Source organism: Mauremys reevesii, linkage group 5, assembly GCF_016161935.1.
Source record: "Mauremys reevesii isolate NIE-2019 linkage group 5, ASM1616193v1, whole genome shotgun sequence".
Lineage (NCBI taxonomy): Eukaryota > Metazoa > Chordata > Testudines > Geoemydidae > Mauremys > Mauremys reevesii.
In genome coordinates, this window is record NC_052627.1 from 138385517 (window position 1) to 138404534 (window position 19018).

General features: G+C 50.5%; 1 protein-coding gene across 1 annotated transcript in view; it reads right to left on the bottom strand.

Moving 5' to 3' along the window:
• Window positions 1–4826: 4826 nt before the first annotated feature.
• The window catches only part of LOC120406891 (C-type lectin domain family 4 member F-like), a 62622-nt gene continuing 48430 nt past the window's right edge, over window positions 4827–19018 (bottom strand). The window contains exons 5-6 of the mRNA XM_039542066.1: window positions 6446–6564; window positions 4827–5277 (exon numbers count right to left, since the gene is read on the bottom strand). Of these exons, the coding sequence (XP_039398000.1) occupies window positions 5115–5277; window positions 6446–6564 (282 nt within the window). The 3' untranslated portion in view covers window positions 4827–5114. The remainder of the gene's footprint in view (window positions 5278–6445; window positions 6565–19018) is intronic.

The following is a 19018-nucleotide window of genomic DNA, read 5'->3' on the forward strand; positions in this document are numbered from 1 at the left end:
CAAAATGGGAAACTTTAAAATATTAAGGTAATTAACGAGGGGAATGGACTGGGTGGAAGGACTCAAGGATCTGAAAGTGGGGGAGGCTTAGAATTATTTTAAGTCCAAATTGCAGAAGCTCTCTGAAGCCTGCATCCCAAGCAAGGGGAAAAACTTCCTAGGGAAGGGTTGTGGACCAGGCTGGATGAACAAGCGTCTCACGCAGGTGATTAAGAGAAAGCAGAAATCCTACAAGGAATGGAATATGGGATGGATCAGGAAGAAAAGCCACCTCTTGGAGGTCAGAAAGTACAGCGATAACGTGAACTGTCAATAGTCAAGCACAGTTGGACCTTAAAAGGGAATTAAAACCAACAGTAAACAGTTCTATAGCCATACAACCACAAAGGAAACAAGGAAGGAAGGAGTGGGACTGCCAAACACGGAGGATGAGGTGGACATTAAAGATAATCTAGGCATGGCCCAACACCTAAATGAATACTCTGCATCAGATTTTAATAAGGGAAATGAGTTTTGGGGTAGTGGCAGGATGGCTAATGGAAATGGGGATATGGAAGTAAAAATTACCACCTCTGAGGTGGAAGTCAAACTCAAACAGCTTAATGGGACCTAATTGTGGAATCCAAATAATCCCCATCTAAGACTATTAAAGGAACTTGCAACTGCAAGCCCAATAGCAAGGATTTTTAATGAATCCATGAATGCGGCGGTTGTGCCCTGTACTGGAGAATTGCTAACATCCTACCTATTTTTAAGAAAGGGAAAAAAGTGACCCAGGACACTACAGGCCTGTTCGTCTGACCTCAATTTGATGCATGGTTTTAGAACAAATTTGGAAAGAGAAAGTAGTTAGGCACATAGAGGTAAACAGTAATTGGGATAAAATACAACATGGTTTTAAAAAAGGTAGATGGTGCCAAACCAACCTGCTATCCTTCTTTGAGACGATAAGTGATTTTTTAGACAAAGGAAATGCAGTAGATCTCATCTATCTGGATTTCAGTGGCATTTGGTACAGTTCCACATGGGGAATTATTAGTCAAATTGGAGGAGATAGGGATTAATGTTGATGGTCCCTAAGTGCATGACCTTGCATTTGCACTATTGAATTTCATCCCAGCGAGCTCTGCAATGGGCAGATAAAGGGGCAGAACGTTTTGGGGGATCTTGGTCTCTTGCTCACAACAGAGTCTGCGCAGCAGAACCAAGCTCAGAAAGTGGCTTTGATTCTCCACTGAGACAATAACATTCTTTAATCCAGGAAATACAGTCACCCGACTCAAAATACAAACAATTTCCAATCTAATTCATGGTCCTTTAAGGAAACTAGCTCCTCCCATGTTCCGAAGGAAAGCAATTACTGCTGCAGCTCTGAGCACGTCCTCAAGGAAGAAGAATTTCCAAGGGATGCAAAAGACTCACTCTGCTGTCAAGACACAGTCATGCTGGCTTTGCAACTGGGCTATTACTTTTAAAAGCAAGGGCTGGGTTCTGTTCTCACAACAGTCTCATTCTATTGGCTTGAGTTAATCCTATGTATGAGAGACCAGAGTCAGACCCCAAGAGTATAAACCCAGCTCAGGATTCTTTTCCCCATCTAATTGCAGCCTGGCCTGAGGGCTGCAGCCTTAAAAAGTGTGTCATGACATTGTCCCTTCCAAAAATTGTGGGGATGCTTTTAATGGCCTTCTGGCTATTGGGGCAGGTTCTGGGCAGGTTGGGCATAGCTGGGATGAGCGTCAGCCCAATTTAGAATATATATTTTTCCCTTTCAGAAGTGTCTGAAATGGACAATTCTTTATTTATTGGGCAGTTTTTGGTACCTGTGCTGTCTACTTCACTTGCTGTTCTGTTTTCTTTTAATATGGACACAATAGCAAAAATATGTGAGTATTTTAAAGAACTCTGACCCCCTGTCTGTCATCGCAAAGCTTAGTTAATGCTTAATATGGAGAAGCAATTAACCATTGTGTTGCCGGCACAGAGGGCCGAGGACAGCAACAGTGGGGGTTTGTTTTGTTTAGATGGATTTTTACGTGTGTAAAGATTTCAATTCTTTAAATACCTGCAGGTTTTAGGACCATAATGTATGTACATGTAACATGCTGGGGTACCCTTAGGGGGTGAGGTGGAATGTTTAAACTGTCCCTCCTTCATTTTTCACTTACACACACAGAGAGGGTGCCCTGTCCGCGCTAGTGGCACATAAACTAAGGATCTCTTCCTACAGGGCACTCACACAGGAGAGAATAACGAAGATGACCATGACTCTCCTACACCTCCCTTCAGCAAAGAGCGTCGGCTAGTCTTTGGGAGACGGCGCCGCTTACTCTGATTGCGTCCAGTGAGATGATCAGACTGTCAGTAGCCCACACGGAAAGGAAGGGGGGGAGGGAAGATGGGTTCACACACTCCTAGACCCAGGAAGCTTCCTTGCCGGACGATGCCAGGCCGAGTCAGCCCACCATGGGTCGGATCTCCTAAAGATCCACTAGTTACCGGGCTTGCGTTAGAATAGTCCTGATCATGAGCCTTCGCTTCACAGGGTATTCTGGGCGTCTTCCGGTAACAGCCACTCACACTGGTATACACACACACAAACACACACACACACCAAGACCATTATTTCCTATTACCACGATGCATCTTATCTTGCTGCACAGTCAATAAGTTCAGATTGCGTGAGCCCAACAGAGACAGACGTCCGCATGGACAGTTCTCCTCCCAGTGCAGCTCTGGGGCATATGATGAGGGATTTTTACAAGAGCTCTACATACAAACAGCTTCAGAAGCTACCTGTTCGCTGACAAAACAGGAGTAATTGAAGGATTGTGTTGTAATTAAGTGATCCTTCCGGTGGCCACCTTTCCTGGCTCTCTAGCTGATACTGAGGCCAGTCTACTGTACAGAACCTTTTTAGTTTGCTTTTAGTTAATGGATCTGATTCAAACACTTTCCAATTTATCAGAATGCATTCTAACGGTGTACACCGTGCCCTGCCTATACTCTGTTCCTGCCCCATACCTATGGGAAGACACTGGGCGTCCCCAGATCTTAACAGGCAAACAAAAGGTTAACAGCACTGGACTGTTCCTACCTTATCCGCAGGACCGGTTCCTCACTGTCGCCCGCAGCTGCTTCTCCACTATCTGAGTGCGTTGCACCGTTGTGTCCTCCAAGGTCAGCCTGACGCATCTCTGCCGAGGCCCCTGGTAAAGGCACCAGTGCGCGCTGGGCGTCGGCTGTGACCATCGTCCGCTGGCCATTGGAGGAGTCCGGGCAAGGCACAATTTTGCCTCAAGCCCACCCAGGGATGCCAAAACTGTTGCCGGCACAGAGGGCCGAGAACAGCAACAGGGGTTCGTTGCCCGGTGTGCACCGCACTAATTAACACACCAGGGTGGAGAAGCAAAACCAGGTTTATTTGAGCCCAAATAAGGTGCAAGGGAGACATAGCAATCTCAAATCCTGCACACCGATACAAACAGCTCTCTCTCTTTATACATGATTTCAGCTAAGCATTTCCATTCCCCCCCCACACTTCTCATTCCCCTTTACCCCCCTTCTTGCCCCTCCCGTCTATTCCCATGTACCAAATACACTTTGCAATAGCAATTACACTAAACAGGTTAAATCATACTTGGCAAAAACCAATTTAGCTCGTTAGTACCTTTTCTGTGAACAGTTATCTGTACTTTCCCACCGTGGGGGCTACGTTCTCATGCATATAACTTTAATTACAGCATCTGCTTTCCACCTATCTTATTTAGTATTGGCTACATCTAGTGTCAAGCAGCCTTGCAGCTGCCAGTAGTCAGCACATAACACAAGAGGTTACAAAAGTTTAGTAAGGCTAAAAAAAGCACTTTACATAAAGGTACTTTGGGTCACATAGGCCCAAAGCCATCCTCCCGAGTTACCTAGATTTATGCCTAGTGACACCAACAATTGGAACAACTCACTGAGGAATGTGGTGGATTCTCCATCTCTTGACGTCTTTAAATCAAGATTGGATGACTTTTTAGAATTCGTGCTGTAGCTCAACCACAAGCTATGGGCTCTAAGGATGGGTCACTGGGTGACAGTCTCTGGCACAGGAGGACAGACTAGATGATCACAATGGTCCCTTCTAGCCCTGGAATCTACGTAACACGCATTACCAATAGCAGCACCACTCACCCAGGGCCAGGCTGCCTTGGGCAAGTGGTATCTGACTAGAGCTGGTAATGGCTGAAGGTTGTTGACAGCTGGTTGCTGTTCACCATCTTCTGTGGAAAGAATCTTGTGGTCCCAGTAGAGAGATGCCCCCAAACCACCATCATTATTTGTAGCTTATTGGTCAAGAACTGAGTGGGTCTCAGAGATGGAGCTACCCCATCTCCAGGGAGGAGGGGGTGTTGGTAAAGGTCCATCGGCAGAGCTACTTGCTGTAGACATCAGTCCTCAGGGCTGTCATCTTTCTCCCAGACCAAAATGCCCTTGGAAATAAATATTACATGTCTTGGAGGAAGAGCAGCCTGAGATGCAGAAAAACAACCAATTGGGTCCTTCCAAGGAAGTGACAGTTTTGGGAGGGACTGCTCCTGTTGGGTTGGAAGGGGCAGACACTTTTTGATACATGGCACAGCGGCGCAGGGATAGGAGAATTCGAACAGCTGTTGAAGCCAGTCTCCCAGCTGAGCCTGAATTTATCTCCTTGGTGGCCCAAACATATTTTGCGACATACCTTGCTTACCACATATGACTGGATGTTTTAAATATATATATAGATGGTTCTGACATCATCATAACATCTGATCAAAAGGTGCAAAAATTAGAAATTCAAGTCAAGCAAATAATTATTTATTGGGTGATTATGAAACGCTAACTCCATGATCCAAGGAATTATTCAGTGACAGACCTGGAAACATACAAATTACAGAGCCAGCCACACTGAGCAGCATAAGGGCAGCTCTCTCTGCTACAGCCAGAAATATCACACCAAGAGAAAGCATTGCTGCGATGCACATCCCATGCGGCCCCCTCCAGTGCCCAGGGCTCCTCATCGGCAGGTGGTGGGAAAATAATCTATCTTGGCAATTAAGGTGGCTATTTGAGGTGCTGGGAACTGCATATCACAGCCCAGCCTCTCTATGGGCCTGCTTACAAATCCACCTAGAAGGCAGAGTGCAGTTGGCATCATTCCACCACTTCAGCTCCATTGTGCGGATCTCAACACAGTCTTCTCTGCCTCCTGTCCCCTGATCCCAGTTGTCTGGCTGATTCTCCTCCCAGAACCTACGGATCAGAGTGTTAACGTCTCCGTGGAGAACCACAGCCAATTCCAGAGCTCAGTTCTGCTCTGTGGACTCTGCTGTTGGCAGGGGACCAAGACACCCAGCAATGACGCAGTGAAGCGATGCACCCCACGGTCACTCCTCAGAGCATGGCCGGCTTTAGCAAGTGCAGGGCCCAATTCCTGCGGGGGTGGGGCTTGTACTCACTCGGTGGCACTCCCAGTCCTCGGCAGCACTTTGGGGCCGCGGGACTGTCATGCTCCGGCTGAAGCTCCAGCTGGGAGAACGGGGCCGCCGAAGACCCCGGCGGAGCAGACCGCCACTGGGGAGAGTAAAAAAAATTAATAAGGCGCCTAAAGCGCGGGGCCCGATTCCGGGGAGTCAGGCAAATGGGCCTAAAGCCGGCCCTGCCTCAGAGTTCTCCACAGCTCTTGTGGCCATGGTAACGAAGGGCTTCTGACGGCCGGGGGTAGCACCTGCCCTGCGCCTGACAGGCCAGCAAAGAGCCAAAGTCAGTGTGTGGCTCCAAATGCTGAGCAGCAGCAACTCGGATCTCAGTGCCCAGAACCAGAGCAGGTGGCACAGCACGTCCCAGGCACCCCCGAGGTGGGAACGCAGGAACGGGAAGAGAGGGCAGCGGGGGCCAGTCATTAACTTCTCCCTGGCCCTGCTTATGGGCCTCGCCCACAGCCCCCTGAGGTCACTGCACCGACTGCAGCTGGCTCCGGCCATGCCCCCGGCCCCACAGCCTCCCCGTGCCCAGCCTGACCGAGGGGAGAGCGCAGCGCAATCCCAAGGAGAGCGGGAACCTGCCGCTCACTCCAGACTCCCCTGGCTGCACTGAGTCGACTTGGGGCCAGATCCTCAGCTGGTGTAAATCCCTGTGGTTCATTCAAGTCAATGCCGAGTTACCCAGGGGAGGCTCTGGCCTGGGTCTCAGTGGGCACTGAACACACACTCCGTGTTGAGGCTCCTGCTCTAAGCAAAGGGGCATTAGCAGAAATTCCTGGGAGGATTCACTGCTGTTGTCACAGTGCCCGGGGGCCTCCCTCAGAATCGGGCCCGCTGTGCCGGGTGCTGCATAGACACCAGGGGCCGCACAGACGCTACCCGAAAGAGCTTGTGACCAAACGTGTAATAAATAATCACGTCTCTCAAGCTTTACTCACCCCCTGCTTGCGTCTGCTCTGTATTCTGTGCCATCCGCCCAGCGCCAGCTGCCTTCTGTCTCCCGGTCGGTGAGTCCAATCCAGTGATCTTGTCCCTTGGTCTCGTTGGAGAGAAACTCCTGCACAACACAGTTTGCAGCATGTGCAGGTCACCCAAGAGAGGCTGCAGGATGCAGCCGCAGCTGCCTGGGCTGAACAGATTTTGGGGGAGAGGAAAGGGCGTCTGGTGGTGTGAGCAGGGCACTGGGCAGCGGGAGACGCGGTGTCCTGCCCCCAACGCTGACAGTGACTAGCTGCGAGGCCCTGAGGGAGCCCTGGAGCAGCTCTGTGTGTGTGTCTACATCTGTATCAGCCTGGAACTAACAGCAGGGACCTGTCTCAGAACACTCCCCCCACGGCCCCCTCAGAGCTGGGCTGCGGCAGGTACTGACGGGCACCTCAGAGTTCACACCAGCCCCCTGCCCTTGCAGGAGGCAAAGCTCGGAGCAGAGAACTGGGTACAAAGTCTGGCCCTGCCGGAGGGTGGGATTGTCCTCCTCCGAAAGTGCCGCAGAGGCCTGGGGTGAGGGCTGCAGTGGGCACGTGGGGAGCGAGGATTCTCTGAGAAGTGCATGGCCCCGTGCACACAAGCCTTCCAGATACAGGCTCCTAGATTGTCCAGCAGGAGCTCAGGCCTGGGGAGAGGGATCAAAGTGGGTCCTCACTGGGAAAGGTCATTGGTTTGCAGGAAATTCTACATTGGAAATAGGGAAAATCAGAAATAAGCCTGACTCCAAATCTCCCCACCTCCTCCCCGCACCCCAGATCCTGGCTCTGTTCCTCTGCCCATCTCTGCTTTTAAACTGATGAGTGAATGCCCTGAGTCAGGTACTAAGGCTTCGCATCCTCTCCGATAGTTTGCCAAAAGGCACATCGCAGAATTGGAACCTCAGCTGTCACCTCCCACCTCCTTCTGGTGTGAAACAAGGCTCTGACCTATTATCCAAGCCCCTCGGAGCTTCCTGCGCTCACCTGTTCCACCTGGGAGGAGACAGAGGTCAGGTGTGAGTTCCAAGACACACAGAACTGCTCGGCCTCATCCCACGACTTTTTTCCTTGTGAAAAGTAATAGAGGTTCCCACCGTAAAACCTCCAGCCCCTGGAGAGCTTTGTCAGCACATCACCTAGGAGCAGAGACTGAGGTGAGATGCCCGGGCTAAAGTCACAGGTACACATGCAGGGAGCTCAGGGTTTCTAGTGCTGCATTTCCCCTGCCCTTCATCTGCCCCCAGCCCAGGGAGCTTCTGAATCCTGATTCTCCAGCATCACAATAAGTAACTTTTTGTGGCCACATGATGGATTCCAAAGAGCGCTGCAGAAAGCAGACACCACGAGGTCACTCTCCAGGCAGTGAAATGCAGCTGCATCTGGGCTGGAGCATGGGCGCTGGTCCCAGTGCAAAGCAGCATGGCTGTAATGGGAAAGGGGAGACTCACGGTTCAGCTGAGCTGGCAGGGGGAATTCAGGAGGGGGAATGTAGCTGCCCAAGGTGGAAGATCTCCTGGTTTTGCATCAACAATTTTCATTGATCATAAGTGGTGAAGGTCTTGGGTCTTTTGCACTTTGGCACCTCCCCCAACACCCTGCCGGGGCCACTGGCTCAGGGGTGGTTCTGAAAGTAACGCCCCATACGCTAAAATGCCAGGGTCACTTTCTGCCTGTGACCTGACGGGTTTGGAGCATCTAAGAAGAGCTGACAGCTGAGTGCTCCCATTAGGCTAACGAGGCCTAGGGTGTAATTTAACTCCACACCGATCACCACAGTGTGGGCCCAGGTGCAGCCACCAGTGATTTTTAATTGAAGAGAACTCAGTGCTTGAGAAAGTCGCTGCGTTGTCAGCCTGGGAGCCTGAAATCCTCCGTTCATCCTCAGCACCAGCAGAAACGGCACCAGCCAGCACTGCAGCTAGTACTTACTGTAGCGACCTTGCACTGCTGCTCGCGCTGCACTGACGTTTTCCAGACGGATCTGGATTTCTCCATATGCTGCACTGACATTACCCAGCTGGGCTTTCAGCAGCTGGACTCCTGCCTGCGCTTCATCCAATAGCTGCAGAGCTAGAAGAAAGTCACCGTGACGTCAGTGGAGATGCAGAACACTTGATTATCGGCACTAGCAGTAGAGCAGCACCAGCAGGCCCCTGTGTGCCAGGCGCTGTACGGACAGGAGGGGACAGTCCCTGCTCTCAACAGCTCACACCCAAAATAGACGCGAGGTGGGAGAAATAAAGGATGATTTTCCTGCAGGGGAACTGAGGTGCAGGGAGAGGTGCCCAAGATCACACAGGAAGTTTGCAGCAGAGCTGGGAATTGACCCCAGCTCTCCTGAATTCTAGCCCTGTCCCCCCAATCTCCCCAGCCACCTCTTCCCAATCGCTACCCCCTTGTGAGCTGTGAGCGGGTCCCCTGCAGCATGGGGCAGAGCTGGGGCTGCAAGAACATCCATGGCCCCGAGCCCTGGCCCTGGGCTCCAGGCCGGGATTTTGAACAGCCCAGCGTTCAGGCGAGTTCTGTGCCCGGGTTTAGTTCAGGCCCATTTTCTGACTGGACGCTGAATAACCTGATCCATGGACGGGTTTGTATGTGCAGCCCTGTGCCCGACAGACAGACAGTTGTGAGACGTGGCCACAAGGGGGCGCTCTGCCTCCAGCAATGGGACTGTGGCAGGTACCCAAATTATTGGAGCTGCACAGGGAGGGCTCAGGGACTGGGGGGCAAATGGAGACCCACGAGTGCAGCTCCACTGACGTCCTGCTTACACCAGGGTCTGAATTCGGCCCTGTGTGTCTCATGAGCTGCATCCGTCTTTCCCGCCAATGCAACCCTGACAATACAGGGGCCAAGGCGAAAACTATGGAGCGAAGGGAGCAACAGTGAAAGGACGGAAGATGGTGACCACTAGGCATCCTGCGCAGGAGCATGGGGCGGATGCAGCCAGCCTGCCACTGCCAGGAAGGGAGCTAGGAGGGAGCCTGGAGCAGCCACCCGTCCCTGGGAACAGAGCCTCCGCTGGCAGAGGAAGGTGCAGAGCAGCAGCTCCTTAGACAGGTGACGGGACCACCTGGCAGAGAAGTCTATGGAGGGGAGCAGAGGATGCAGGCACCCAGCATCCCTGTAGGCCAGAGAGTGCTCAGCTTCCAGGCCAAGGGAGGGGAGCTGACCCTGATGCCTAAGACCCTTGTCCTGCGACTTACTGTCTGATCCCTTTGCTGACGCGTCTGAGGCGTTGTCAGGCTGCAGAGAGACTTGGAGCTTCTGTGCCGCTTCTTCAACCGCTTGCAGCTTGCTCTGTGCCCGGAGATCTAGAAATCACACGTCTGCAGGTCAGCGACCGAACCGAACTGCGGCTGGAGACCAGCCACGCTCAGAGAAGGAACATGCTCCGAGTGCGAGGCTGTTCTCTATGACGTCTTTTATTTTAATCTTGGACAGCTTCCCTCCCGAGGAGGGACACCGGCACAGCCAAGGCCCCGTTCGGGGCTCTCTCCTGGTGTATGTCACAGAGCAGTGACCTGGAGCGGCCGGCTTCAGCCTCATGAGACGCGGCTCCCTCCTGCTCCTCGCCCGGGCCTGGCTGCCAGAGAGACTGGCCGAATGTGCTGGGGGGAGGCACGGCGGGAGAAGGACAGAGCCCCCCGTAGGTAACTCTGGCAGGGCAGGGAGTGCATGGTGGCCCTGGGCTGGGCGCGGGGGTCGCTGGGCAGAGGAGATACGTGGGGCGGTCACGTGTCCTCCACTTTAGATCATGGCCCCCCAGCACGGGGAGGCACCAGTCGTCTTTGCCACTCACTGCCCCTAAGGAACAGGGGCTTGTCTCCCCTCTCCTCCAAGAGCTCTCCACTCCAGCTCCCTGCTTTCAGCTCTGTTTGCTGGCTCCAGGGCAGGGACTCTTTGGCAGAGCAGGGAATTAAACCCAGCAGTCTGAGCCCCCAGACAAGTGTCCGAACCACTGGGCCGTCCGGTCTCTCCGTAGGGCATTTCAATTGTGCCATGAGGATTCCTGGGGCTGAGGCTCGTGCTGGTGATATATGGTCAGGAACGGACCCAGCGTGACCCTCTGAGCGCAGGTTGAGCATGTGGGGCTGCCACATGTGATCTGAAGTCCCTGAGGTGATGCTCAGGCAGGATGAAGTTCACCCAGACCATCCCTGACAGGTGGTTGTCTAACCTGTCCTTAAAAACCTCCCGTGATGGAGGTTCCACAGCCTCCCCAGGTGACCTGTGCCAGTGCTGGACCATCGTTAGACTTAGAAAGTTTGTGCTAGTATCAAACCAGCAGGGCAAAATCTTACAGCTCCATTCGAACTCCCTGGAGCAGGAGATTTATTTGGAGGGACAGACTGGAAACATGGTCGATATTTTGGATATTTTGGAGTCGAGCCAGCTGGCCTGTATGGAAGTTGGCAAACGTTGGGCTTGGAGCTGCAGTTGAACTTACATAGAAGCGTCACAGCAAGGAGGGACGTGGCCAGGGCCAGACCCAGGAGGAGAAGGACAGCAGTGACGATGCCCCCTGCCCTGTGCCGCCAAGGGACCGATGTCTCTGGAGGGTTTCCTTGAAGGAGAAGAAGAAACGTATCCATGGAAAGTTACAGCTCAAATGCCACTGACTGAGGAAACTCCACCCCGCAAATCCGATACCTGCTCAGCCTCCTAGTCCCTGGCTGCGGTTAACAGCAACAGCGGAATCAGGCCAAATAAGGTTAGAACTGACCTGAACTCAAATGTGAAAAGCGACCCTCCCTAAATCAGGAGTGACTCTAGTGCCAGGCAGGCGTCCTGTGAGAGAGATCTGGGAGCAGGATTTCCCCACTGCCTAAGCATTTCTTGAGAGGGTCATTTAGGGCTTGTGAAGTCCAGGCCCAAAGGAATATTTTTAAGTGAGAAAAGGAACCTGGAACAACTTATGAAATATGAACTCAACATAAGAACATAAGAACAGCCGTACCGGGTCAGACCAAAGGTCCATCTAGCCCAATATCTGTCTACTTACAGTGGCCAATGCCAGGTGCCCCAGAGGGAATGAACCTAACAGGCAATGATCAAGTGATCTTCCTCCTGCCATCCATCTCCATCCTCTGATGAACAGAGGCTAGGGACACCATTCTTACCCATCCTGGCTAATAGCCATTTTTGGACTTAGCCACCATGAATTTATCCAGTTCCCTTTTAAACATTGTTATAGTCCTAGCCGTCACAACCTCCTCAGGTAAGGAGTTCCACAAGTTGACTGTGCGCTGCGTGAAGAAGAACTTCCTTTTATTTGTTTTAAACCTGCTGCCTATTAATTTCATTTGGTGACCCCTAGTTCTTGTATTATGGGAATAAGTAAATAACTTTTCCTTATCCACTTTCTCAACATCACTCATGATTTTATAGACCTCTATCATATCCCCCCTTAGTCTTCTCTTTTCCAAGCTGAAGAGTCCTAGCCTCTTTAATCTTTCCTCATATGGGACCTTCTCCAAACCCCTAATCATTTTAGTTGCCCTTTTCTGAACCTTTTCTAGTGCTAGAATATCTTTTTTGAGGTGAGGAGACCACATCTGTACACAGTATTCTAGATGTGGGCGTACCATGGATTTATATAAGGGCAATACTATATTCTCAGTCTTATTCTCTATCCCCTTTTTAATGATTCCTAACATCCTGTTTGCTTTTTTGACCCCCTCTGCACACTGCGTGGACATCTTCAGAGAACTGTCCACGATGACTCCAAGATCTTTTCCCTGACTCGTTGTAGCTAAATTAGCCCTCATCATGTTGTATGTATAGTTGGGGTTATTTTTTCCAATGTGCATTACTTTACATTTATCCACATTAAATTTCATTTGCCATTTTGTTGCCCAATCACTTAGTTTTGTGAGATATTTTTGAAGTTCTTCACAATCTGCTTTGGTCTTAACTATCTTGAGAAGTTTAGTATCATCTGCAAACTTTGCCACCTCACTCTTTACCCCTTTCTCCAGATGATTTCTGAATAAATTGAATAGGATTGGTCCTAGGACTGACCCTTGGGGAACACCACTAGTTACCACTCTCCATTCTGGGAATTTACCATTAATTCCTACCCTTTGTTCCCTGTCCTTTAACCAGTTCTCAGTCCATGAAAGGACCTTTCCTTTTATAACATGACAGCTTAATTTACGTAAGAGCCTTTGGTGAGGGACCTTGTCAAAGGCTTTCTGGAAATCTAAGTACACTATGTCCACAAGATTCCCCTTGTCCACATGTTTGTTGACCCCTTCAAAGATAGATAAGGCATGATTTCCCTTTACAGAAACCATGTTGATTACTGCTCAACAGTTTATGTTTTTCTATGTGTCTGACAATTAACGATTGTTTCAACTAATTTGCCCGGTACCGACATTAGACTTACCGGTCTGTAATTGCCGGGATCACCTCTAGAGACCTTTTTAAATATTAGTGTTACATTAGCTAACTTCCAGTCATTGGGTACCGAAGCTGATTTAAAGGACAGGTTGCAAACTTTAGTTAATAGTTCCGCAACTTCACATTTGAGTTCTTTAAGAACTCTTGGGTGTATGCCATGTGGTCCCGGTGACTTGTTAATGTTGAGTTTATCAATTAATTCCAAAACTTTCTCTAGTGACACTTCAATCTGTGACAGTTCCTCAGATTTGTCACCTACAAAAGCCAGCTCAGGTTTGGGAATCTCCCTAACATCCTCAGCCGTGAAGACTGAAGCAAAGAATCCATTTAGTTTCTCCGCAATGACTTTATCGTCTTTAAGCGCTCCTTTTGTATTTCGATCGTCAAGGGGCCCCATTGGTTGTTTAGCAGGCTTCCTGCTTCTGATGTACTTAAAAAACATTTTGTTATTACCTTTGGAGTTTTTGGCTAGCCGTTCTTCAAACTCCTCTTTGGCTGTTCTTATTACACTCTTGCACTTAATTTGGCAGTGTTTATGCTCCTTTCTGTTTCCCTCACTAGGATTTGATTTCCACTTTTTAAAGGAAGTCTTTTTATCTCTCACTGCTTCTTTTACATGGTTGTTAAGCCACAGTGGCTCTTTTTTAGTTCTTTTACTGTGTTTCTTAATTTGGGGTATACATTGAAGTTGGACCTCTATTATGTTGTCTTTAAAAAGGGCCCATGCAACTTGCAGGGATTTCACTTAAGTCACTGTACCTTTTAACTTTTGTCTAACTAACACCCTCATTTTTGTATAGTTCCCCCTTTTGAAATTAAATGCCACAGTGTTGGGCTTTTGAGGTGTTCTTCCCACCACAGGGATGTTGAATGTTATTGTATTATGGTCACTATTTCCAAGCGGTCCTGCTATAGTTACCTCTTGGACCAGCTCCTGCGCTCCACTCAGGATTAAATCTAGAGTTGCCTGTCCCCTTGTGGGTTCCCGTACCAGCTGCTCCATGAAGCAGTCATTTAAAGTATTGAGAATTTTTATCTCCGCATTTCGTCCTGAAGTGAAATGTTCCCAGTCAATATGGGGATAATTGAAATCCCCCACTATTATTGGGCTCTTAATTTTGATAGCCTCTCTAATTTCCCTTAGCATTACATCATCACTATTACTGTACTGGTCAGGTGGTCGATAATAGATCCCTAATGTTATATTTTTATTAGAGCATGAAATTTCTATCCATAGAGATTCTATGGAACATATGGATTCACTTAAGGTTTTTACTTCATTTGAATCTACATTTGGTTTCGCATATAGTGCCACTCCGCCCCGAACGACCTGTTCTGTCCTTCCGATATATTTTGTACCTCGGAATGATTGTGTCCCTTTGATTGCTCTCAGTCAACCAGGTTTCTGTGATGCCTTTTATATCAATATCCTCCTTTATCACCAGGCACTCTAGTTCACCCATCTTATTATTTAGATTTCTGGCATTTGTGTACAAGCACTTGAAAAACTTGTCCCTGTTTATTAGCCTGCCTTTTTCTGATGTGCCATATTCTTTTTCATGTGACTGTTTATCATCTGACCTGGCCCTTATATTATACTCTTCCGTCCTCTGCTCCTGACTATAACCTGGAGATTCTCTATCATCAGACTCTCCCCTAAGAGAAGTCTGTGTCCGATCCACACGCTCCTCTGCAGCAGTCAGCTTTCCCCCATCTCCTAGTTTAAAACTGCTCTACAACATTTTAATGTTTAGTGCCAGCAGTCTGGTTCCATTTTGGTTTAGGTGGAGCCCATCTCTCCTGTATAGGCTCCTCCCATCCCAGAAGTTTCCCCAGTTCCTAATGAACATGAACCCCTCCTCTCTACACCATCGTCTCATCCACACATTGAGACTCTGAAGCTCTGCCTGCCTACCTGGCCCTGCGCGTGGAACTGGGAGCATTTCTGAGAATGCCACCATAGAGGTCCTGGATTTCAGTCTTTTCCCTAGCAGTCTAAATTTGGCTTCCAGGACATCTCTCCTACCATTCCCTATGTCATTGGTACCTACATGTACCACGACCACCAGCTCCTCCCCAGCACTACACATAAGTTTGTCTAGATGCCTCGAGAGATCCGCAACCTTTGCACCAGGCAGGCAAGTCACCATACAGTTCTCCTGGTCATCACAAACCCAGCTATCTACGTTTCTAATAATCGAATCTCCCATTACTAACACCTGCCTTTTCCTAGAAACTGGAGTTCCCTCCCCCGGAGAGTTAACCTCAGAGCGAGAGGCAACCCCAGCACCATCTGGAAGGAGGGTCCCAACTATGGGAAGGTTTCCCTCTGCTCCCATTGACTGCTCTGCTTCCCTGGGTCATTCTTCCTCCTCAACAGCGCAGGGGCTGTCTGACTGGAGGTGGGACAATTCTACAGTGTCCCGGAAAGCCTCATCAACATACCTCTCTGCCTCTCTTAGGTCCTCCAGTTCTGCCACCCTGGCCTCCAAAGTCCGTACATGGTCTCTGAGGGCCAGGAGCTCCTTGCACCGACTGCACACATACGCCACCCGCCCACAGGGCAGGTAATCATATATGCTACACTCAGTGCAATAAACTGGATAGCCCCCACTTTGCTGCTGGGCTTCTGCCTGTATTGTCTCCTAGTTAATGGAAGGGTGGTTTACAGAAAGAGGTTTTGGATGTAGTTTGGTTTATAGGTTTTACGAGGACTACAGGGAAGGGGTTAGGGCCGACAAAGAACTCCCACTCCCTTCCCACTCCCCTTCTAAACTCCCTTGCGAAACTCCCCGTTAGCAGCCCCTGTTCGCAAAGCTCCCTGGTCGCTTGTGCGCGGCTTTATAAAGCCCTGGCCTGAGTGAATTGATTAATCCCACTGATTAAGGCTCAGCCAATTACCAGAGGCTTCGAGCTTTCAAACCTTTCTTTGAAGCTCATGGCCTCCAACTGCCAGCCAGAGCACACGGTCCTTCAAACAACCAACCAACCAAACAGACTGACAAACACAAGCTCAGCACACAGCAAGTAACCCCCAAACAAAAACAAAACACACACTACAGACAGTCACTTACCCCACAGATGCTGTACTTGCTCCTCCTTCACCTGGAGAACTCCCTTGCGAAACTCCCTGTTAGCAGCCCCTGTTCGAGGCAGTGAAATGAAGGGAAATGATTTCTCTTTGCAGGAGAAAAGTGGGGCTGACAGCAGCAGTGTGCTCAGAAGGGCCTTTCTACAGCATCCCTGTCTGATAACCCATCCCCAGGATGCTGGGCTCCTCCCTGCAAGGCAGCCAATGGGCGAATCACAGGGCAAAGCCCTAAGACTATGTCTCCCCTGCACATTAAAGGGAGAAGATTAGAGCTGCGTTCGAGCCAGGATCTATGTGTGGACAGAAGTAAGTGTGCTTGGTGTGCTCTGGATTTGGTCTCTCCAAGGTGAACGGCAGCTGCTTGGAGACACAAGACTGTCAGATTCTCCTCTCCCTGAAAGTCTCAGCCTGCCGCACCCCCTCCCTGTCTGATCTGGGCCTCAGCCATTAGGTCGCGCCGCTCCCCCATGGGGTGTGGTTCCTGGAACCAGCAGACAACACTCAGATGTCCAGATAATCCCCTTACATTGCAGAAGTGGCTTCTCTCACGCTAACCAAAGGGTGAAGCTGCCTCTCACTAATGTACTGAGTTTACAGATCTCAGCCTTTCCTGAAACAGATTCTGGGAGGAGCTTCTCTGTCACCCAGCGCAGGCTACATTCCCCTTTTGTTTTCCTTTGTCGCTGCAGAGAGCCTAGCTGAGCTCGGTGCTGAGCTGCCGCTGCCTACGACCACACCCTCCACTTCTGTCAGCCCCTTCTCCCTGCCTGTCTCCTGACCCTTCCTGGGCATCTCTCATGTGTTCGAATCCAGAACAGCTGCCACATGGCATCTGGATTGCACTGAAACCAAAGGGGATAAACAACCCCTGGAGAAGGCCCTTGTTCAGCTGACACCAGCCCAACCAAACGTAAGAACATGAGAATGGCCAGACTGGGTCAGACCAAAGGTCCATCTAGCCCAGTGTCCTGTCTGCCGACAGTGGCCACTGCCAGGTGCCCCAGAGGGAGTGAACCTAACAGGCAATGATCAAGTGATCTCTCTCCTGCGATCCATCTCCATCATCTGACAGACAGAGGCTAGGGACACCATTCCTTACCCATCCTGGCTAATAGCCATTGATGCACTTAACCTCCAGGAATTATCTAGGTCTTTTTTGAACTCTGTTATAGTCTTGGCCTTCACAACATCCTCTGATAAAGAGTTCTACAGACTGATTGTGCATTTTGTGAAGAAATACTTCCTTTTGTTTGTTTTAAACCGGCTGCCTATTAATTTCACTTGGTGACCCCTAGTTCCTGTGTTATGAGAAGGAGTAAATAACACTTCCTTATTTACTTTCTCCACACCAGTCATGATTTTATACACTTCACTCATATTCCCCCCTTTACTCACCCCTTTTCCAAGCTGAAAAGTCGCTGTCTTATTAATCTCTCCTCATATGGCAGCCGTTCTATACCCCAATCCCTTTTCTGAACCTTTTCCAATTCCAGTGTATCTTTTTTTAGATGGGGTGACCACATCTGCATGCAGTGTTCAAGATGTGGGCGTACCATGGATTTATACAGAGGGAATATGATATTTTCTGTCTTCTTTTCTTCATGATTTGCTACATTCTGTTCACCTTTTTCACAGCTGCTGCACATTCAGTGGATGTTTTCAGAGAACTGTCCACAGTGACTCCAAGATCCTTCTCTTGAGTGGAAACAACCAATTCACATCCCATCATGTTATAGGTATAGTTGGGATTATGTTTTCCAATGTGCGTTACTTTGCATTTATCAACACTGAATTTCAGCTGCAATTTTGTTGCCCAGTCACCCAGCCAAAGTACTGAGAGGGGCCCCTTGTGCTGGGCGCTTTAGGAAAACAGCCTGGTCCTTATCTCAGAACTTGCTGCATTTATTCCTTGTCCTCCGTCCCCGAGCCCTGGGGAAAACCCTTCTCTGCTAACACAGCTACATCTCCCTGCCCCTGCTCACGGTTAGATGCGTGTGCTCGGGCAGGGAAGGGGCAGAGGGTAAGGAAAGGAGGTGTCACTGTGAAATGGGGGGATGAGAGGGAGCTGGTCCCCAGAGATGGGGGCTGTGAGGATTCGACCCTGGTGATCTCCTCCTGGGAGAGGCTGATGGAGGCAGTGAGCTGGGGAGGGGGAGCCTGGCTGGCTTTTATGGCCAGCCCATGGCACTGCGCTGCCCGGCAGGAGGCTGGGATGCTGGGCAGGGACTCCCATCTCTCCCCCTGTGCCCTTCTCCCATTGGGGACTGGCAGGGGAGAGAACGCACTGGGAAGCACTGACCGAGCACCCTCGCCCACTGCCCGTGGTGCTGCCTGGCCAGCACAAGGCTGAGCTCTGGGTTCGTGGTCAGTGGAGCAAGCGATCGCTGCCCAGGACACTCTGCAGAGACCGCAAAGCCAAGGAGAGGCCAGCGGGAGTCCAGGGTCCGGTGCAGCCTCTTGCGCTTACCTTTGGGCTGGGGAGCAGCTTCTGCCAATTCCACATTCTCATAGATATCCTCATCTGCCATTGTCCTGCCTTCGCGCTGAGCCAAGCCCCTGATGACTGGCCTGTGGGTCCTTTCTGCAGCCTGCTGGGTTAGAGCCTCCCTCTGACAGCAGCCCTGGGGGAGGGGCAGGGAAGTGAGGGAGGAAGGATGGGGTGGGGTGGAGGGAGAGGTGTTTAGATGGGGAAAGGGGTGGGGAGGAGGTGAAGGGGTGGAGTGAAGTGGCCATTGGATGGGGAAGGAGGGGAGAGGTGGTGGGGAGAGGTGGATGGGAGAGGCAGTTAGATGGAGGAAGGAGGGAGGGGCAGTTGCATGCGGAAGAAGGAGGGGAGCGGGAAGGGAAAGGGAAAGGTGGGTGGATGGGGAGTGAGGGGTGGCATTTGGATGGGGAAGGAAGGGGGTGGGAGGAGGGAAACAGAGGGGAAGGGAGAGACGTTTGGTTGGGGAGGGACGGGGAGGAAGTGAAGGGGGGAGGCAGTTGGATGGGGGAAGGAGCGGGAGGGGGAGGGCATGGAGGGAAGAGCTGGTGGAGGGGGACGGAGAGGG